This window comes from Neoarius graeffei, chromosome 8 (genome assembly GCF_027579695.1).
Source record: "Neoarius graeffei isolate fNeoGra1 chromosome 8, fNeoGra1.pri, whole genome shotgun sequence".
NCBI classification, from domain to species: Eukaryota; Metazoa; Chordata; class Actinopteri; order Siluriformes; family Ariidae; genus Neoarius; species Neoarius graeffei.
The window spans coordinates 24,210,748-24,233,407 of NC_083576.1; the positions used below are offsets into that span (position 1 = coordinate 24,210,748).

General features: G+C 40.6%; 2 protein-coding genes across 5 annotated transcripts in view; one reads left to right on the forward strand and one right to left on the reverse strand.

Moving 5' to 3' along the window:
- Positions 1 to 3,733, forward strand: part of znf185 (zinc finger protein 185 with LIM domain) — a 46,037-nt gene extending 42,304 nt beyond the window's left edge. For all 3 annotated transcript variants that reach the window (XM_060927481.1, XM_060927482.1, XM_060927483.1), the window contains one exon: positions 3,265 to 3,733. In XM_060927481.1, coding sequence (XP_060783464.1) covers positions 3,265 to 3,363 — 99 coding nt within the window. In that variant the 3' untranslated portion in view covers positions 3,364 to 3,733. The remainder of the gene's footprint in view (positions 1 to 3,264) is intronic.
- A 50-nt stretch (positions 3,734 to 3,783) lies between these two features.
- fut11 (fucosyltransferase 11 (alpha (1,3) fucosyltransferase)) lies at positions 3,784 to 21,516 on the reverse strand. Of its 2 annotated transcripts, none has more exons than XM_060927485.1 (4): positions 21,397 to 21,516; positions 17,464 to 18,138; positions 12,420 to 13,042; positions 3,784 to 4,583 (listed from the first exon to the last, which is right to left on the reverse strand). In XM_060927485.1, exons 2-4 carry the CDS (start codon positions 18,136 to 18,138, stop codon positions 4,439 to 4,441), a joined length of 1,443 nt encoding a protein of 480 aa, XP_060783468.1. In that variant the 5' UTR covers positions 21,397 to 21,516; the 3' UTR covers positions 3,784 to 4,438. The 2 variants fall into 2 exon arrangements, with proteins under 2 accessions (XP_060783468.1, XP_060783467.1); XM_060927484.1 differs by lacking the exon at positions 21,397 to 21,516 and adding an exon at positions 18,383 to 18,672.
- Between the last annotated feature and the right edge of the window lie 1,144 nt (positions 21,517 to 22,660).

Sequence of the window (22,660 nt, forward strand, 5' to 3'; positions counted from 1 at the left end):
GGAGATAGCTGCCTTGCCAGACTAAGTTCGCAACAGGCCCCCGTGTTGCGCCACACTTAGGATGGGCGGGTCCAGGCTAATATGTACAGGATAAAAAATATACATACAGCGCACTTAATATTTGGGTAAAATGTTTGTTCTCAAGAGTCACCTTGACCAAACATTTTTGTTTCCCGTGAACAAGCTCCTGGCATAATTCTGGTTGGATATTTCATGACTCTTCATGGTAGAATTGAGTTAAATTTGTTTTTGTTCTTGGCATGGATTTGACTTATAAGCATGGTCCATATGTTTTCAATAGGGTTGAAGTCAGGACTCATTTTAAGCTTAATGTTAGCCTGTTTTATCCTCCACAACCAGCTCTGATGCGTGTTTGGGTTCATTGTCTTGTTGTAAGTCCCAAGTCATGTTCAAGTTTCTGATGGTTTATGCTGAAGAATTCTGAGGTAGTCCTCCTTCTTCATTATTCCATCCACTTTGTACAATGAACCAGTTCCACTGGCAGCAAAACAGCCCCAGAACATGATGCTGCTACCACCACCACCAGCTGGTACAGTGTCTCTCTGTACATGGTCATTTTAGCCAAACAACTCAATCTTTGTCTCATCTGACCATACAGCTATCCTCCAGAAGGCTTTTTCTTTGTCCGTGTGGTCAGCTTCAAACTTCAGTTAGTTTAGCTTGAAGGTGTCAGTTTTGGAGCAGTTTTATTTCTTGGATAGCAGCCTCTTAGTCCATGGCGATTGGAACTGTAGACAGTGATCCATCAGCTTCCAGTTCATGGCAGGGCTGTGCCATGGTGGTTCCCAGGGTTGTTCCTGACCATCCAAACCAATTTCCTTTCAGCTGAGGGTGACAGTTTGGGTTTTCTTGAAGCAAAGTGGTTTGGCAAAGTGACTACACCTTACAATAACTTGGATACAATTGTTTGAAGTGATCTTGGAATTTGCAGTTGTTTAGAAATGGCTTCAAGAGACATTCCAGAGTTGTGTATATCTGTGATCCTCTTTCTCAGATCTGCACTGAGCTCCTTGGACTTTCCCATTTTACTGTGTGTTGGTCAATCCAATGAGTGCTGTAAACAAATCCTTTTTATGAAGGCACAGAGAAGCTACCAGCTGTATTCAATCATGATCACTAACAGGAAGTTAAGAGACCTCAGCCTTGGCAAGATAAGAAACATTTTGAAAGTTTCAGCACCTCTGAATTAATAATCTAATGCCGCTTTTCCACTACAAACGTGGCTGAGCCGTGCCGTGCTGAGTCGAGCTGAGTGGGGCTGTTGGAGTTGCATTTCGACTACAACCGCGCTGAACCGTGCTGACTGGAAGTGGGTGGACACATTGGGTGGAGTTAGCGAAAGTGGGTGGACGTCACGTGATGTCGTTAAGCAGTGCAAACAGTGACATCAGTGAGCTTTTAAGCGGTAGTCTCACGACCCAGATAGTAAACAATAAACATGGAGGACATGGAGTCGTTAGTGTTGCTGGTCTTGGTGCTGTGGCTTGTTGTCACCGACAACGCCAACAGATACTGGCAAGAGCGTATAGATGAGGTGAAGCGCATAAGGCTTCAGAAATTCTTGTAATTCGTAATTCTTCTTCTTCCGGGTTTGCGGTGTTTACAGATCCCAGCGTGCTCGCGGGGCGTGTGTGGGCATGTGAGGACACTCCTCCTCACCAATCAGTGCACAGGGGAGTGTCTGCTCACGCCCCCAGCCTCACTCAGCACGGTTTGGCTCGCTTCAGCCCCACTCCAAAACGGTGCGAGTTTTAGGGGCTAAGCAGGGCTGAAGCGAGCCGAGTCGTGCTGTTTTTTGGTAGTCGAAACGCGAGCCGTGTCGGGCTGAAGCGAGCTGAAAAAGGGTAGTGGAAAAGGGCCATAAGTGAGCGTATGTAAATTTTTGATGCTGTATGTATAATTTTGAGCCTGTGTTGATTTCAGAAAAGCCAAAGAAAATGAAAACTTGTGTGCCAAATTCTAGTGTTTTTTTAATTCAAGATGTATGCTGTACAGTCTTTCTGCCACAGAAAAAGGACAGTTCAAAGAAATTACTGAAAGCCCAAATATTGCCATGACAAGATATCCAAGATGACATTCATACCACTATGTAAACTTTTGACAATTTTTTTTTTTTGTGCGCGCGCGCGCGTGTGTAAAATGGACACGAGTGTTGTACTGGGAAATACACCACATGTATTTTTCATACAAGCTACATTCAGGATAGAGAGACCCAAAACCATGACATATTTTACAATGTCACTCGTGAGGAAATCAGTGAATTGTTTTAATAAATTTGGGTACTTTTTGTTTGTGAATGTATCTGTATAATAAAAAAAATTACACGTTGGCTTGAAGATATGAAGTTTATCTTCTCGTGTTGAAAAACTTGCATTTTTCACACAAAATACATTGTGGATCTGTGTGACATATTTCCTGATATTTCACTCTGATGATGTCACACCCAGTGTTTTCCCATTTACGCGACGTGTTGTTAAAATGGCAAACTGGTTCAAAATTAAAATTCTTTTGATTAATTAGCATATTTTTTGTGAATGTGTCCATATAATATTAAAAAAAACATTACATGGTGGTGCAAAGATATGAAGTTTATCTTCTTGCGTTCAAAAATATATCACTGTTTGCTTTGCTCACTCATATACATGTTCACCACTTGAAGACAAACTTCATATCTTTGCGCAACCATGTACTGTAATTCTCTCTCATATATATATATATATATATATATATATATGAGAGAGAGAAATATTCTTATACCACAATTTGCCAGTGATAACCATTATTTATTTATTAAACAACGTTGTCATACTTTTTAGCATTTATAGCAATACTTAAGGCTAGACAAGTTAGTTTCTATGATATATTGCGTTATAGCAGCTATAAACAGTCGTGTCCTGAAGACTCTCCCATGGTGGAAAATATACTGACCACTACCTTGCTCTGACACTAGAGCAAGGTAGTAAAGAGCAAGATATTAAACATCTACTTACAAAAAGCTTCATCAGATCAATACTTTTTCTCAATTTTTTAAAGCTATTTATTATTAGTCAGTAAGTCACTATATAAACCATAATGTGCACCTTTTGACCAATCAGGATAGATTAGACAACACTGTGGTATTTTTTTTTTTTTTTTTTAAAACCCTCATATGTACATTTTATATTTTGGCTGGTAACTATTAAATAAGCACAAGGCTTTGTTAATAAATTACAAGGACAATATGTTTATCTTTTTCTTCCACAGTGTGGTATCTGCAGTAAGCCAATGGGTGATTTCATCGACTGCATGTTTTTGCACCGTGGGACGGTTCACTGCGAGAGCTGTTATTCTAATGTTATTTAAGGTGGAGTTGTATGATGTGCTTTCTGCTTCGTTACTTGGCGAATGTTAGTAACCAATGTAAATCCTGAGACACTAGTTCTTCAGATTATCTCCTTGTCCTTTTTGACTCTCAGAACACAAGCGCTGTTTGAATTCATTAACATCCCTAAAACAGTTAAGATTCTTCTATGTCTGCTTATTGTGAAAAGTACCTTCAAAATCAGCATCGAGTGTGTTTGGTTGAGTGGGTTGTCACTTTTTCCTACAATTTACGAGCCTTACTTCATCTTTAAAATTGTAATATTACCAAAAAAGGTTTCCTTTGCTGTGTATTCTTCAGAGGATGAACATACTTCTTAAAGCTGTGAATAAATATCGGGTTTTAAAATGACTTGTATATGTTCACTTAAAGTTTTGTCACAAAACAACCACAAAAAAATATAAAAGTTTACTGAGCATCTTTTATTGTTGCTCTTTAGAAAGTGTAAAAAAAAAATAAAATAAATATTATATAGAATACTGATATCAGAATGTTTACATATGTGCACATTTAAAAGGCTAAAAATGCCTGGGAGACACAAAGCAACTTTCTGTTTGACAAGAACAGCAGCTGAATTTAAATGTCAAGTTCAGCATCCTGAACAATAAATTATTCATAAAGCATGTAAGGGTTTGTTCATAACAGCTACACTGGTAAACAGAGACAGAATGATCCTATTCATATGCAGATCATGTTCTAATATGTTTCCAAACTGATTGAAACAGCCCTCTGATAACACTGCAAAAAATATCAAAACAGAAACTAAGTCACCTACAGATGAAATGTACAAAATGTATTATGTTTACTGTTTACAAAATGACGTTTTGCTTCCTCTGGTTTTGGCCCTTAGCTAAATGACCCGTTAACAAGTCTAAAATGATTGCACTGCAAGTTGAGTTCAGTCCAATTGTTCTTTAGTGTGTGTGTGTTTTGTCTTTGGTATGAGTGTGTTTGGTAGAGTAAAAGTGGTCCTTCATTTAAAAAAAGAAAAAAGAAAAAAAAAATTCCCCATACACAAGCTCATGAGGAAATGTCCTTCCTTAGGGCGTGCACATGTCATTGGCCGCTCCTGGTCATAGCCATTCTGTGAATATGTTGCCATAGCAGTCCAGGGTCAGACTCGTTGTGATTTATCAGTGACACCAGTCCCTCCGCCTGGTCCAGACTCTGCCAGTAGTCCTGCGGCCACATCTGAAGCCAGCTGAACACCAACACACAATGGTCAGGATCACAGTATATACTTCTTTCCTTTTTTTTTAAAAAAAAAACAACGTTTTAGACCAATTCCAACAGTGCTCTTTATTAAGTGTGTTAATGCACATGTGCACAATCTCATCAGTCTGGACAGTTATCTGATTACTCAGGTAGTCATGTAAACATTTTTTAAAGATGGTTATGAATTTCAAGAAAACCTATGATTTAACTATTTAATATTAAATATCTAATCTAATACCGAATTATTTATCAGCACATGCATACTGCTAATCAGATTCCTATCATTTTTCTACATATGTATGTGTGGATATAGCAAAGGAGGAGGGAATTACAGTGGTGCTTGAAAGTTTGTGAACCCTTTAGAATTTTCTATATTTCTGCATAAATATGACCTAAACATCAGATTTCCACACAAAGTCCTAAAAGTAGATAAAGAGAACCCAGTTAAACAAAGAAGACAAAAATATTATACTTGGTCATTTATTTATTGAGGAAAGTGATGCAATATTACATATGTGAGTGGCAAAAGTATGTGAACCTCTAGGATTAGCAGTTAATTTGAAGGTGAAATTAGAGTCAGGTGTTTTCAATCAATGGGATGACAATCAGGTGCGAGTGGGCACCGTTTTATTTAAAGAACAGGGATCTATCAAAGTCTGATCTTCACAACACACGTTTGTGGAAGTGTATCATGGCACAAACAAAGGAGATTTCTGAGGACCTCAGAAAAAGCGTTGTTGATGTAGCCTGGCAAGCCAGACTAAATGTGAATATTTAGTCTGGTCTCGTTCGTAGACATTTCCGAAGGGTGTGGATAGGAACAACCCGTTGTCTTTCAAACTGTCTCTGTGCGTATAGGCCAACGCTCTGACCAATCAGCGCAACAGTGACTGTGACGTAGTCAGAGCAACAGAAAGCAGTGGGGGAGTAGCCTGGCAAGCCAGACTAAATGTGACAGCGAAACGTCCTTCATGAAAAGGAATGAGCGGCGAGCCTCTTCCTGCTCATGTTTCAACGAAAACTCCAAGTCTAATTCTTCTAAAACTGATTCCAAAGCGGAGTCAAACGAGCGCTGTTCAATAGCCGTAGCCATCTTTCCTGTTGTGCTTTCTCCAGCGTCGCGCAGCCTTGTTGTCACTCCTGCAAAAGCCTGCCCAAAGAATCCAAACAAAAACCTTGCGTTGTGATTGGCGGGCACGATTTGATGCCCGGGGTGTGTTGTTGATATGGCCCGAGGCTAGACCCACTCGTAGGCAAAAATATTTTTGGCCGCTAGGCGGGTGGGTCTAGTTTACTAGGCTATTGTTGATGCTCATCAGGCTGGAAAAGGTTACAAAACCATCTCTAAAGAGTTTGGATGCCACCAATCCACAGTCAGACAGATTGTGTACAAATGGAGGAAATTCAAGACCATTGTTACCCTCCCCAGGAGTGGTCAACCAACAAAGATCAGTCCAAGAGCAAGGCGTGTAATAGTCGGTGAGGTCACAAAGGACCCCAGGGTAACTTCTAAGCAACTGAAGGCCTCTCTCACATTGACTAATGTTCATGCTCATGAGTCCACCATCAGGAGAACACTGAACAACAATGGTGTGCATGGCAGGGTTGCAAGGAGAAAGCCACTGCTCTCCAAAAAGAACATTGCTTCTCATCTGCAGTTTGCTAAAGACCACATGGACAAGCCAGAAGGCTATTGGAAAAATGTTTTGTGGATGGAGGAGACCAAAAAATAGAACTTTTTGGTTTAAAATGAGAAGCATTATGTTTGGTGAAAGGAAAACACTGCATTCCAGCATAAGAACCTTATCCCATCTGTGAAACATGGTGGTGGTATCATGGTTTGGGCCTGTTTTGCTGCATCTGGGCCAGGATGGCTTGCCATCATTGATGGAACAATGAATTCTGAATTATACCAGCGAATTCTAAAGGAAAATTTCAGGATATCTGTCCATGAACTGAATCTCAAGAGAAGGTGCGTCATGCAGCAAGACAATGACCCTAAGCACACAAGTTGTTCTACCAAAGAATGGTTAAAGAAGAATAAAGTTAATGTTTTGGAATGGCCAAGTCAAAGTCCTGACCTTAATCCAATCGAAATGTTGTGGAAGGACCTGAAGCGAGCAGTTCATGTGAGGAAACCCACTAACATCCCAGAGTTAAAGCTGTTCTGTATGGAGGAACGGGCTAAAATTCCTCCAAGCCGGTGTGCAGTACTGATCAACAGTTACCGGAAACGTTTAGTTGCAGTTATTGCTGCACAAGGGGGTCACACCAGATACTGAAAGCAAAGGTTCACATACTTTTGCCACTCACAGATATGTAATATTGGATCATTTTCCTCAATAAATAAATGACCAAGTATAATATTTTTGTTTCATTTGTTTAACTGGATTCTCTTTATCTACTCTTAGGACTTGTGAAAATCTGATGTTGTTTTAGGTCATATTTATGCAGAAATATAGAAAATTCTAAAGGGTTCACAAACTTTCAGGCACCACTATATCTTGTCTCAATCTTGGGATCAAGCCAACAACAACTTAAAAGTACAGTCTAAAACCAGTCTGATGTAACTGTGGCAGAATGACCCCCCAAAAAAAATCAGGTTTTCTATCTAGAACATACAGTACTTTGATACCGCTCTATATAAATATTTCACCAAAATATTTTTGTTTTACTCTCAAAAACTTCCTAGCCCAATTCCAAAAGGTAGAATAGTTCCATAATATGTGTGGTGCAAAAAAAAAAAAAAGCACATGCCAAAAGAATACCATACTCAAGGTGAAGCATGGTGGTGGCATCATCATACTTTTTGGCTGCTGTTCTTTAACCAAAACTGGGACTTTTATCGAAGTGGATGGAAATCACAAATAGCTACAAATATCAGTCAATTTTAGTGCAAAACATTCAGCTGTTTTCTAGTAAGTTGAAGATGAAAAGGAATTTCCCTTTCAGCACAATAATGACCCAAAGCACACATCCAAATCAACTAAGGAATGGCGTAACCAAAAGATGATCAATGTTTTTGAAAGGCCTAGCCAGAGCCCAGACCTGAATCCACCTAAACATCTGTGTGGTGACCTGAAGCACCTGTTTGGGAAAATTTTGCCAAGACATGCCACAATGACAGACTCTTACTCAAAAAGACTGAGTGGTGTAATAAAATCCAAAAGGTGCTTCAACAAAATACTGTATTAGTTTAGGGGTGTGCACACTTAAGCAACTCCGTTATTACAAGTTGATTATTTTTCTCCCCTCCCCCCTCTTTATTTGTATACTTTGCTATTTCACATTAAAGATGAGAAAAGCTGACATGACATATCTTCATTTTATTTTATTTAGTTCACAAGAACCTGCCATTTTAAGAGAGGTGTATAGACTTTTTATTGACACTGTACATCACACATTGCAGTTTGCTGGCTAACTTGTTGCGAACAAAAGACAAACAGAGAGGCAGCCAGTGTACACACATTCTCGCCAACTGTGGAGCTTGAAAGCACGGATGTTGAAAATGACATTATTCGGAGCTCTGACTTCCCACTTCTGAGGCAAATCTAATGCAGCAGAACAATGCAGCTAAAAAAATGATCACTCTGCTCCAAGGTGTTTGAATCCAAATGTGCTTTCTATATGCAATAAACATCATGCATTGATCAAGATGTTGGTTATGTGCTAGAGTGAAACAAACCTAATAGGTCTAACAGATTCAGTTTGTAGATGGTCCAAATACCAGCTACAACTCACTTCTGTACTATTCACAAGAAGTCTGAGTGCAAGTCTGAAAACTATAGGAGTGCTGCAGTCTGTAGTGCGACAATCTGACCACGTGCTCTAACTCTACTAGAGATGAAAGTGGAGCAAAGAAAAAAAACCCTGAACTTTTGAAAGTCAAACTAAGGCTACATCCACATGACGAGATTTTTTTTTTTTTAAATATCGTGTCCACATGGGCAACGGATCAGTAAAATATCAGGTACATATGGCAACGCAACGCTTGCTGAAAACGATGCAATACACATGCCACACCTCTACGTGCGCTGTAAGACGGTCCCATCGGAGACACCAGAACAATAGAAGTAGGACGCATGCGCATAAACCCCTTCTTCTGTAGCATCAGCCACAAAGTTTTGATTATTAATCAGTAGCGTAAAATAGTATCTATTGTCTAAGACATTTATATTTCATATTAAAACGTCTATGTAAATTAATACATAGAAAGCCTGGCCAGGCGCTGAACGTTCTTCTGCCTTCACTTTAAGAGAAATTCAGGGCGAGCATGAGCCTAGGTTCTTCCCTGTCACTCATCCTGTCACTGTCACACGCACACACCTTCTCAGTCCCTATCCTATGGATATAGTCCCTTTAAATCACGTGCTCGTTTTTTGAATGGAGACGCGGAAAGAGGAATGAACGGGGATAGACGGAAGCCGGTGCGCCAATATTCTGATATCCTCCAGAATTCTTTAATGGTCCGGAATAAATTGAATGCTACACGTTGATGGATTACTTTGTTCTTCTACGCCCTTTTTGAGGAATGTATTGTCAGACTTAAACCAACATCTGAAGGTGTGAGATTGCTCCTTTTTTTTCCCCCATTTTTGCTGGCGGGATTGTTTTTGTTTTTGGAAAGCGCACGGGCGGTGTGCGGTTTTGGTTATACTGCTTCCGCAGTGTTTGGACTAAAGACTCTGCCCTAAGGGTTATTCTCTCACTCTCTCTCTCACACTTTGCACTAGAGCCCTGCATTCCCGCGGGCACAATGCGGGAGCGGTGATAAGCTGCAGTCCCGCTAACTAAAAACGTGTTTAAAATAAAATTTATAAATTATTAATTTATGTCTATCATATATAATTTGTGCTGGATATTTTATTTGGCATTAATAAAAACATTTTAAAGATGCCTAAATTTGCAGAGAGAGTCAGATTGCCATTGATCACCTTAACGGGCAATCCTTTGATCACTCTAATGACTTGCCGTTCACACCCAGCCTCCAGTGACCCACACTAACATGATGCCTCAATGACACCTTAGATGAGCTGGTCATCAGAATTCTGATTCTGATCCAGGAGAGGATAAATATCTCTCGTACGTTTCCGATTCCTTTCCTCTTCCGTGTTTGAGATCTCGGCACGGCATGTACTGGCCATTCCAGGTTCCAGCGCACCATCCGAGCATGCGTTCAGCATATGTGGTCGCATACTGGAGGAAAGGCGCAGTATGTTGAAGCCCTCAACAGTGAACAATTTGCTGTTTCTCCATAGCTGTTCAAAGAACCCGATAGCCTAAGCAATAGGCTTAGTTGTTTCGTTTACCTGCGTTTGATTTTCTCGTTTTTCTTATTCATATTCAAACAAGGTCAGCTATGTTATATTGAGTTTAACACTTGCACGGAGGCTCAAGCCCAAATAGTTTTAGAAATGTGCAACCATAGCCCTATAATGGCTACAGTAGCCTATACTGTCGATTTTTTGTTGTTGTAGGCTAAGACTGTGTTTTGTTATAACATTTATATATGCTATGCTTATAGGGTATGGCTGAACAATAAATATACCAAATTTCCACTTGGAATTACGTGCTCGCCTGTCTTTTTTTATTGTTTATTATTATTATTAGAGACACTGACGAAGGCAACAGCCGAAACGTTTGTCGTCTTCTTCTGCTAAAAACAACTGAAAAGAAATGTAACTAAAAGAATAAGTTCAAGAGTGCGATCCATCTCTCCTTTCACACTAATTATTCATAGGAGACGCACCACGGGAGAGCGCATACTTAAATGATTAGCCTACTTAAATAATTATTATTATTAGGTCTACATGTTGCCATTTCAACATTCCGAATTCAGAAACAAGGTAAATAATAACGAACGTGAGCTGTAGATATTTATGCTCAAATCCATTCAAAGTAGGGGGCGGGGCACCATCACGCTGTGTCAAGACAAGAACTTTCGTGAGAAATAACGCAAACGTCTGCATCATGCGGGATTTGCGGGCAGGAGCGGGACAAAATATGGCAGGCGGGAGCGGGACTGAAAATCATAATACTTTGCGGGAGCGGGACTGCACAATGCGGGCGCGGGCGGGACTGAAAAATCCGACCCGTGCAGACCTCTACTTTGCACCATTACACAATAAATATTCACAGTGAAAATATTTTGTAAGCGCGTTTCATGAACCAAGTTATAGGATTTGTTGACAACTCGCATGGAGTTCGTTACACTTCTACCCAAGCACTCACAGTCATGTGGTTGTGATGTCATCGTAAACAAATCCGTTCTACTCATCCAGACGACTTCGCAATGGCGCCGTTGCCAGATTTTTCCACTCTGGAACCCGTTCTCAAAAGATTTCGTTTTGGGGCACCCAAAACGCCGGTGCCGTGTGGACGCCAGGCCGAAACGATAAACAATTTTATCAGATTCACCTGAATCTGTTGCCGTGTGGACAGGGCCTAAGATATTTGGGGGGGGGGCAACGTCCCCCGAAAATATTTTAATAACACAACACGCAAAACCCTGCATTCTAGTGCATTTTAGTACTTATTTTCACTAAAACAAGTTATAACTTTTAAGCCTTTTTCTTTCATGTACATTAATGATTAACATGTCAAAAATATCAAATTTAATTCCCCGAGTTAGAGTAATTTTCAGGAGTGCATTTAGAAAACGCAGTGATTTTCCTGGCTACACAGTTCATTACTTTGGGGGGGGGAAAAAAAAAAAAAAAAAAAAACAGTTGAAGGTAAACTCAGCAAAATCCCAAAACAGTACTGTTAAAAAGTAAAGGTCTGTTAGAGTTTCTAAAGCTTCCAGGTTTCAATGTTGGGGACATTGAGCCTCGTTTAGCAATCTTTTAGTCGAGTTGTGCATTTGCATAAGCTAAAGTGAACTAAAAATTTCCAATTCATATTTATGCAAGTTGAAGCCAATTGTTTACATTAGTTCGTATTGTTTGTAAATTTAAACACCAATGAAAACCAAATTTCTCATGTAAATCAGGGGTGTAGGGTGTGTGTGTGCCACACACTGACTGGCAGCCTGAGTACATTATGTAACAAAAAATAATTACCATTGCTAGTTTTAGGCAGCTTAGAAACCAGCTCTTCCATTATTGCTGTTTCTTCCACGTTTTCTTGATGATGTGTTCTAGAAATGGCACTAAAACTTTGCTTTGAAACCACAAAATGCAACTTTGATGGGGGAAAAAAAAAAATTATATATGATAAATTGCTTACCTCTCCATGTCGAAAGGAGGAGGAAGGTTTTGCTTGTTTTGACATGGCGAATTATTAACACGAGAAAATACTCGTAATTCGCAACTAAAAAGACTGCAGCTACACTGGCAGCTTGAACATGCTTTCTAGTGCGATTCTGTTGCGCTTGCGCAGAACGGTGTTAGTCCTGTGCGCCTTAGCACGTGCACCTCAAGGCGCGCGCGCGCCTAACGAGCTCTGGCACGCGCGCCGTTAAAGAACACCTGTCTTTAATCAGTGAACCATGTTTGGGCTATTTAAGGACTACGCCCATGCAAGGACGATGTGAAGTATTATGCTGCGTCTAGGAACGCGAAAAATCTGAAAAATAAATTTCTCCATTCGGAAAACCGGAGATTTTCAAGAGTTTTGTCAAATATCTGGATTTCCGGGTATTTCGTAATTAGCGGAAAAAATCCGGAGGAATTTTCATGAAAATCTAAAAATCTGGAATTCCGGGAAAATCCGGAACACTTTCATGACTACTCTACCTTCCTAACAAGTTTGGGTATTTAAAAGAAAACAGCTTTTCCCTTAAGAATAAATGAAACGGAATGAAATAAAATAAAAACGTTACCTGTCGTTGGGGTCAATCTCCTCTATGGCTCCATACCCAGGGCTAGGAAGTGGACACCCCATGTGTGTGTTGCTGGCCATCTTTGGTTGGGGTGCTGGATATTTGTCAGGCTCTCGTTTGTGCCTCTTTGCTGCCATCAGTCGCTCATTCTCCCGGTCACACACAAAACATTCAAAGCCGTTCAGGTAATTGGGCTTACTCATGTCATTGATGCCCCACTCTCGGTTATGAAGGCCTTCCAGGAGGCGGAAATTGGTTATCTTACTAGGTGTCTTGTATTCCAAATAGTGCAAATACTTGGAGTCATCTTTATCCAAATCCATGATGAACTTGGCTAGCTCTTGAGGAGAGGCGAAATCATCTAACAAAATGGCAGAATGCTCATTCGGGAGCCAGTCAGCAACAGAGGATGAGCCTCTGTAGATGGGCACGCATCCCTGGTGCATGGGCCGCCACAGTTTCTCAGTCATATAATCGGGACACAGTCCATTCTCCAGGGCGAGGTGGAACTTGTAGCGGGCCACGAAGCTCATGAAGCGCTGGTCCTCACCTGTGGCTGTGCTAGTGTCTTCTAGATACTCAGGTAAGGGCTTGTTATTGAGACACTTTCCATAAGAGTCAACCTGTAAACACAGTTAAATGTTGATTCTTTTAGGAGAAAAAAAAAGTTAAAGCATATACACAGAACCATGGCCTCACTTTCGTTTATAAATGCCTTGAGACCTCAAGAATGGCACAGGAATAATTTTAAGTGTTAACAATAAATCTAATATAGTAATTTTTATGATTAAAGTGATTCATATAGGTCGCAATCTGAGTGAATGACCTTGATGTCCGTAACGTCACAGCAGGAAGTCTATCGGTCTCATCACCATTTCCGCTATACAAAAACACAGAGCTGACTGCAACTCCGATCCTCCATTTTGAGCTAATTTATCGCCATGCCACATAGATGTGTTTTTGGCTGGTGCAGGAACACGACAGAAGGTGGATTTACGTTGCATTCATGGCCCAAGAATGTTCAAACTGCAAAGATTTGGATGTGTTTTGCAATTTGTTCACGGGCACATTGGGCGCCTATGAAGTGGTCTTCTCCTCTGCTCTGCACATTTTACTGAAGACTCGTACGAGACCTCTGATCTGTTCAGGAGTGTTGGCTATAAGCCCGTATTGAAAGAGGGTGCAGTACCAACAATTAAAGAAAACTACAAGAAAAGGAAAATATTTATTTTATTTATTATTTTTTTTTAAAAAGGAAAGCAAGTTTAGTTGCACCAGTCCTCCCGGAGTGAGCCGAGGGTTGTTGCTGAAACCCGGGATGGAACGGGATGGGACATATCGCTTGGGCAGTGACCCTACTGCAGTTGTTGCTAAAACTGGTGACATCTCTTTCCATCCCGGGTTTTAGTAATTGCCTGAGCCCAGCAATAATAGCGGACTACACAGCATGAAAAGTGAATGATGCCCCTTTTCCACCAAGGCAGTTCCAGGGCTGGTTCGGGGCCAGTGCTTAGTTTGGAACCGGGTTTTCTGTTTCCACTGACAAGGAATTGGCTCTGGGGCCAGAAAAATCGGTTCCAGGCTAGCACCAACTCTCTGCTGGGCCAGAGGAAAGAACCGCTTACGTCAGCGGGGGGCGGAGTTGTTAAGACCAACAACAATATCAAGACCGCAAAAGATCGCCATTTTTAAGCGACGCGAAGCAGCAGCTGTACAAATGTGAAGTCATCCATTATTATTATTGTTGTTGCTGCTGCTTCTTCCATGTTGTTTTTGCTTCGATATTCGCGCCAAAGTTTATGCAAACGTAGCAACGTAATGACGTATACAACGACGTAACTGACGTATACAGCGACGTAATGACGTGTCTTCCCTTAGCACCGCGAGCTATGGAAAAGCAAACTGGTTCTCAGCTGGCTTGCAAGTTGAATGAGTTGTGAACCAGCACCAGCCCTGGCCCCGAACCAGCCCTGGAACTGATTTGGTGGAAAAGGGGTATGAGTGGAGCAGCCGTCTTATTTCTAAACTGGATATTGCTGCCATCTCTCCCTTACGTGGAAGAAGTGAATGAACGGAGAACTGAACGAACAACTGAAAGTCAGATTGTTTCAAAAACAATTGGCCTTCAAGAAGCGAGAACACAGACAGGTAAGCTCTGACTCTCATTTTGGATAAAACAAACAAACAAACAAACAAAAAAACTTGACATCACGTTGTTTACCTGCATTTAGATTAATACATGTAACTTGTATTGTGTATTTAAGTTACCGGTATAAGATTATTTAATTTGCTTCAGAATGTGATTGTCTCAGTTCATCTGATTATTTAATTAGCCTTTTACGTTTTATCAGTGAAAATGCATGCATGTACATGTATGTTGCATAAGTTTTAACACCTATCCTGTTTTAATGAGAGTCAACCCACAATCAATGAAGTCAAATCAGTCTTATGGCCCTTTTCCACTACCCTTTTTCAGCCCACTTCAGCTCACTTCAGCCCGACACGGCTCGCGTTTCGACTATCTCAGAACAGCACGACTCAGCTCGCTTCAGCCCTGCTCAGCCCCCAAAACTTGCACGGTTTTGGAGTAGGGCTGAAGCGAGCCAAACTGAGCTGAGTGAGGCTAGGGGCGTGAGGAGACACTCCCCGTGCACTGATTGGTGAGGAGGAGTGTCTTCACATGCCCACACGCCCCGCGAGCACACTGGGATCTGTAAACACCGTAAACCCGGAAGAAGAAGAATTACGAATTACGAGAATTATGAAGCCTTATGCGCCTCGCCTCATCTATACGCTCTTGCCAGTATCTGCTGGCGTTGTCGGTGACAACAAGCCACAGCACCAAGACCAGCAACACTAACGACTCCATGTCCTCCATGTTTATTGTTTACTATCCAGGTCGTGAGACTACCCACTTTCGCTAACTCCACCCAATGTGTCCACCCACTTCCAGCCAGCACGGTTCAGCGCGGTTGTAGTTGAAATGCAACTCCAACAGCCCCGCTCAGCACGACTCAGCCCGACTCAGCACGGCACGGCTCAGCCCTACTCAGCTGCGTTGGTAGTGGAAAAGCAGCATTAGTTGAGCAAGTCGGTAACGGTATTTCTTACTTTCACCATAAATTTTTATTTATATGATTTTGGTCTATAGCTGTCAAAGGCCTCGGCCTTAAAACCGGTTCCTGCTGTGACGTCACGCACTCAGGGCTGGCTGGCTCAGCGGGGCAGCTCGAATGCCAACTTTGCGGTTGATTTTAACTCTCAAAAATGTATATATTTTTATTCCCATTTACGCAGCATACAAGAGTCAAGCATGGAGATACTATCCACTCAGAAATGTATTTAAAAATAAAGGTTCTGCGTATCTCCTTTAAGAAGAGATAAAACGGTCACTTATGTTTGATGTGTAAAAAAAAAAAAAGTGTAGTATACAATGGGGTAAGAGCAGAGCTTCATGTGATCTTTGATTGCCTCTTTTTGTCAATTAACTAAATCAATTGCACTATTAATGAATTAGTGAAATAACTAAAAGTTAGTTAACTGGCTGTTGTTAAACAAGGGGTTTTATTGGCTCTAGTGCATTAATTCATGAAGTCCTATATGATTTAATTATATATTTAACAGTTATTCCAGAAAATCGAGTGAGTCGTACATGAGCTGACGAGGCGCGTAGCACCAAATCGTCTATAAGCCATGTATGATGAGTTTGAGTGGGATAACTGTTTCATTACATTCACTGGATTTTGAGAAACAGAGCATTTTTATTTTTAGCAAACTGGGCAGCACGGTGGTGTAGTGGTTAGCGTGGTTGCCTCACAGCAAGAAGGTTCTGGGTTCGAGCCCAGTGGCCTTTGGTTCTGTGTGGAGTTTGCATGTTCTCCCCATGTCTGTGTGGGTTTCCCCCACAGTTCAAAGACATGAGGTTAGGTTAACATGGAGCAGCCTTAGGCTGAGGTGCCCTTGAGCGAGGCACCTAACCCCCAGCTGCTCCCCACGCGCTGTAGCACAGCTGCCCACTGCTCTGGGCATGTGTGTGCTCACTGCTACAGATGGGTTAAATGCAGAGAGGAATTTCACAAGTGTATGTGTGATGAATAAAGAAGTTGTTCTAGTAGAGTAGCCAATCAGAGTGCTCAATTGCTCATATCCAGTGAATGTGGATATAAGAATAAGGGTTGCATGTAGTGCTGGCTTATGTATTCATTAATGCAAATCTTTGGTTTCATAGAAATTCATAATTTAAAAGATCCAAATAAAACAGTCAAAAAGATGAATGAATTAACATGACTAAAGGGTAGTTTTAATATGATTCAACAAGTTATAAAGTTGATGCAATACAAGTGTATAATTAAATAATATTGGCTGGCTTTTATTGTGGTATATCAGATATATTCCATTTAGCTAGCATGAGTCTGAATGAGTCGAAGATGAGTTCAATATCACGCTAACTGAATGGAATACATCTGATATACCACGAAAAAAGCCAGCCAATATTATTATACATACACATTCCTTTCGGGTGTTCAACACGTCTTTCTCTTTCAAAATTCTCTCAAAATCTTCTACATTTGACAAAGCAAACCTGGCAGACATTATTTGTTTACAAATTGTCACAGTCGCTCGCTAGTATGGAAGTTTTACGTCTCCGATGTGTGATGTCATGTCTTGACAACCATGCAATATTGTAAACCATATTCAATGCTCATTCTCCATTGGGTAGAATGATGTAATACATGTAGGATAAGCGATATGCTGACAATGTTGCATGCTATCAAACCAAGTGAATGAAATGCGCTAGAAGGTAATAGAATACGTTTTTATTCCATCAAATAAGTGTCCTGTATGTATAATAATAATAATAATAATATTATTATATAATTTTTCCAAAACTAGATGAATAATTGTGATTCATCATTATAATTTTCAGTATTATTGTCCAGTTCTAAAACCAATTCAACAGAGTTGAGTATGTGCAAATGCACCCATTGGAATAGAAGAAGGAATGAAAAGGGATACGCATCCGATTCAATCTCTAAATTACTACCTGAATGTACTTCATAAGCTCCTGGACATAGCGGTCGCGGTCTGAAGGCACATCGCAATGAGACTGCATGTACAACACTGGAGCCAGTCCAGCTTTTCTCCAGTGGTTCTTCTCCTCCAGAGAGACAGAGGGAGGCTGAAGCAGGTAGTTGATTGATGGCAGCCACTGCAGTGTGAGCGGATAGTCCGACTCCCTGCGGAAGGTTGCTGTGTAATTGAAGAGGCGGATTCCAGACCCATGTGACAGTATGTAGTTGTTCATTGGTGACTCCTCATGGAAGAGCGCCCAGGTCTGATGAGCAAGGCGGGGCAGTGGCGCCTCATATGCACGAAAATCTGTGCCATAAAAGATGATGGAGGCTGTGCGTCGGTGCAGCTGGACCTTGCGGTTTCGTGTCACCAGGCAGGAAGAGCGAGCACAGTCTACACGCTCTGTATCCCCTGGAAAGTGTGGGAACAGGCTGGCACTCCACCACAGCAGGATAGGCAGCTCCTTGTTGCTGCGGGTGTCTGTGTTGCCCGGGCCTCGGTAGGAGCTCACGCTAACAAACTCCATGTCCGTGAGAGCACTCTGGGGCTGGAAAGCACTCAGGTCTATTGGCTCTTGTCCTGCGCATGGCCGCACATACAGCTGCAAAAGCCACAAACAGAGCACAAGTTCGGCCTCAACAGCCATCTAAACAGGAAAGGAGGATACTGGATTAGTGCTGCGTCTCTGTCCATCTTATTTACTGGAGATGTTAATAAGAGCATGACTCTTTAGAGAGTAGAACAATGAAGATATAATACACTTTCACACTGCTATATACTGAAACACTTGTTTCAAAACCTGCAAAATGTATTGCTTCAGTTCATAACTGCTGGGTGTATGCTCTTGATAAATGAAGCAATGTGTGTTAAAGCATTTGCTGTATACGTACCTTTAGCAGACAAGAATTTATTCCTACCAGGATATGAAAGGACTTTGCTTTTGAACTTGCCATTGTTGCCAATATCTACAACTACTTATTATCTGAAGGAGTCTTCCCAGCACAGGTGAAACAAACCATTGCTGTTCCTGTTCCAAAGACCTGGCCTCTAAAAAAACATTCAAAATTATCTTTGACCAATTTCTCCGACTTCCCCCCAGCCAAAAGTTCTGGAAGACATCACACTTTACTCCATGTTGAAGTCTGTATTTCATAAACTTGACAGTAAGCAATTTTCTCTTGTTGGTAGATCAACTACAAAGGTATTAACCTTTTTTCCACATGTCCTCTTAGAGACATTAGATAGATGCTATGTTAAATTTTTGTTCTTTGACTTTACCAAGGGTTTTGACCTTGCGGATCATAGTATTTTACTTCGTGAGTTAGATAAGTTCAATATTAACCCCTTTCTTATTAGCTGGGTAGCCTCCTTTCTATACAACAGGTCCCAAATGGTTGAGATTGAGAATATACTTTCCCCTCCTCTAAGTTCTAATGGTGGAATACCACAGGGTACTAAGCTTGCCCCGCTTTTGTTCTGTATTCTTGTTAATGATCTATGCTCCAACACTCCCAATAGGATTATGTATGTTGATGTGTCAGTTTTTGAATTTATTCCCAGGTGTTCCTCCTCATATTTACAGTTTACAGTGAATGATGTGGAAAGATATGCTAGTGAAAGGGGTATGAAGTTAAATTAAAAATTTAAAGACATGCTTATTGACTTTTTACATTATAAACCTTGTGAACCAGGCCCTTCAATGATGGGCCCTGTACCTTTGGAACAAGTTCAGAGTTATACATTACTAGACGTACATATTTCTAATGATCTAATACGGAATGTTCATTGTAATTATATCATTAAAAAAGCCATCAAAAGATTATTCTTCATTAGACTGCTTAAGTTCTCCCTCCCTTGGATCTGGTTAAAGTCTATTGAGCAATCATTAGGTCCATTCTTTAATGTGTGTCCCCAGTCTGGGCTACCTTACCCAATTATCTTTCTGACTTGATTGAGTCAGTTGAAAAGAAAAGTTTATTTTATATATTCCCAGGTTCAAGTTATAAAGAAGCCTTACAGCTGTCTAAATTACCTACTCTCAGTGATCGATGTGAGGAATTATGTATTCAGTTTATGAAGAAGTGCAGTGGGGTCCCTCTCAAAGTGCCTTATTACCCCCTTTTGAATTCCATCAACCTTATAATTTTAGGTCAGGGGAATTTAGGGTAGTTGAAGTGGTGGCTAGAACTAAGTGCTTTAATGATTTTACTACCATCCACCACCAAAAACGCTTGTTGGTTAGGGCACAAGTTGATACTAAGACAAAGTAGATTAATATCACCTGACTTGAATTTCCCTATTTATTGCATTAACATTATTCATCATACGTACACTTGTGAAATTCCTCTCTGCATTTGAAGCAGTGAAAACACACATGCACACGCGTGAGCAACGAGCGCACGCCCCCCCAGAGCAGTGGGCAGCCATGCTACAGCACCCGGGGAGCAGCTGGGGGTTAGGTGCTTCGTTCAAGGGCATCTTAGCCTAAGGCTGCCCCATGTTAACCTAACCGCATGTCTTTGAACTGTGGGGGAAACTGGAGCACCCAGAGGAAACCCATGCAGACACAGGGAGAACATGCAAACTTCACACAGAAAGGTCCCCGTCAGCCACTGGGCTTGAACCCAGAACCTCCTTGCTGTGTGACAGTGCTAACTACTACACCACTGTGCTGCCCAATAATAATTCATTGTTATTGATTATAGATGTGTATTTTTGTATGTTGGATTGATTGCATCTTGCTGACATTCCTTGTAATTCAGCTGTTATTGCTAGAAGGAATAAATAAACTAATTGATGATACTTGATGGGGTGGCACAGTGGTTAGCACGGTCGCCTCACAGCAAGAAGGTTCTGGGTTCGAGCCCAGTGGCCGACAGGGGCCTTTCTGTGTGGAGTTTGCGTGGGTTTCCTCTGGGTGCTCCGGTTTCCCCCACAGTCCTAAGATTTGCAGGTTAGGTTAACTGGTGGCTCTAGATTGACAATAGGTGCAAATGTGAATTCTTGTTGGTCTCTATTTGTCAGCCCTACGATGATCTGGACACTTGGCCAGAGTGTGCCCATAGTCAGCTGGGATAGGCTCCAGCTTGCCCGCAACCCTGCACAGGATAAGCGGTTACGGATAATGGGTGGATGATAATTGATGAATCAGAAGATCATCTGATATAATTTTAATCCCAAAACTCAGAAACAAGGACTAGGCAAAATAATACTACTTTTCTTTTCAAATCTTTCCTCCACCTTTTACATGATAGAGCTAGGTGTCAAACCCCAACCCTCAAATCAGTTACCCACCTGTTAAGCAACATTCCAGTATTTCTATCAGTCACCATACACTCTGCTATTTTTAAAAAAAATATTTTTGAAAATCAAACAAACTCTGAAATGAGCTGTGTTTTTTTTTAATAAAATGACGTTCAATAATTTATTTTGTAGACGTACAAAATATATTTCAATTAAAATTATACAGCTAGACTACTATTATAATTAAATATAATGAACGTTCACAAGTTGTGTAACTGCAATACTACTGTTTTGGTGAAACAGTTTGTTAACTAACTTTTATATTGTGATACATTTTCTGTATTATATAAATCCACTTCAGTTATTCTGACAGTTGTGTGATATGATCATATGACCCACCCCTACAAGGAAACTTATGGTCTGGTCATCCAGCTGTAGTTAAAATAAGCCCTTAGGATAAAGATACCACTGACCACACAAACCTTTTTAAATCCCATTTCCATGATGTCAGTGTTAGGAACTGCAAGGAACAACAAAATGAACACTGCATGACTGTTCCATGAAATACACCTAGGAAAGAAGCAGAAGCTTCCCAACCCGTAAACTAACTAATCCCTGCATGTCAGGGAAACAAACACTGCCTCGTCATGTATCTTCTTACCTTTCTTTAACTAACTCGCATCAAGTTTCACCTCATTTGCTCCTCATATGTTGACAATCAAAAATAATACATTTTGGACACGAGCAAAATGGGGAAAAGATAGGACTCTCCAGGCTTCTCTTCTTCTTCAATGTTTTATGGCGATTTGCAAACCGACTTAAAGGTGCAGCGCCACCGACTGGACTGGAGTGTGGAACAGGCGCTCTTGGGAATTTTACATATAAACACACTTTTAGCTATTTCTGTTTCTTTTAGCAACTTGATAAAATGTCTGACTTTATGCTCTCCTTAATAAACCAGGTAATGTGAAATTATGTTTTACCGTTCTTAGTGATAGAAAAAGCTGATTTTTTTTTAGTTTGGAGTTTATTGCCATTTGCACAAATACACATTGGAATTCTTGAGTGTTTTCCACGAGTCAGCTTCATAGACATTATTATAAAAAAGGTCGATTACAAAAATACGAAACAACATACATTCTAAAAGTTTAAAAACAGTATAATACACAATTATAACAATAACAAATAAACAGTGAGGGAACTAGATAGAGCCATGTAAGGCTGTCATTGGTTATTTGAACCAAATTATGTGTGTATGTATATATGAGTGTTTAGTCTACGTCTAGTTCATATCTAGAGTGTTTATACTGTTTATATTGTCTGTTTAGTCTGTGTGTAGTTCTTATCTAGTGTTTACACTGTTTATATTGTCTGAGTGTTTAGTCTGTCTTGTTCTTATCTAGTGTTTATACTGTTTATTTATACTGTTTGAGTGTTTAGTCTGTGTCTAGTTCCTATCTAGAGTGTTTATACTGTTTATTTTTTTTCAATTATTCTATTTTTATTTATTGCATTGCCTGTTTGCACCGTGGGTCAGAGGACTGATATTTCATCTGTGCTGTATGTCGAGCATGTATAGCATATTTGACAATAAAGTTGACTTGACTTGAGTGAAACTGTATGCAAAAAAAAAAACTATCTGAAGCAGTATTGCACATATTGAGTATTACACAAATCGAGTGAGTATTGCACATTTTGGTTGAGGAGGTAGAAATAGAAGTTAGAAAATCCAGTTATATTTGCACATGGAGACATTATTTTTTTGGGGGGGGTGGCAGAAAAGAGTGATCAATGAGGTAATTAGCTGTCCAGAGTTTGAGTGGGTTATGGTAAGAGGTACTTCATTCCCTCCTTAATGTCCTGTACCACCAGCCTAACAGTAGAAGGAAAGAAGCTGTATACAAGCGGGCCCTGTGAGTGCTGAT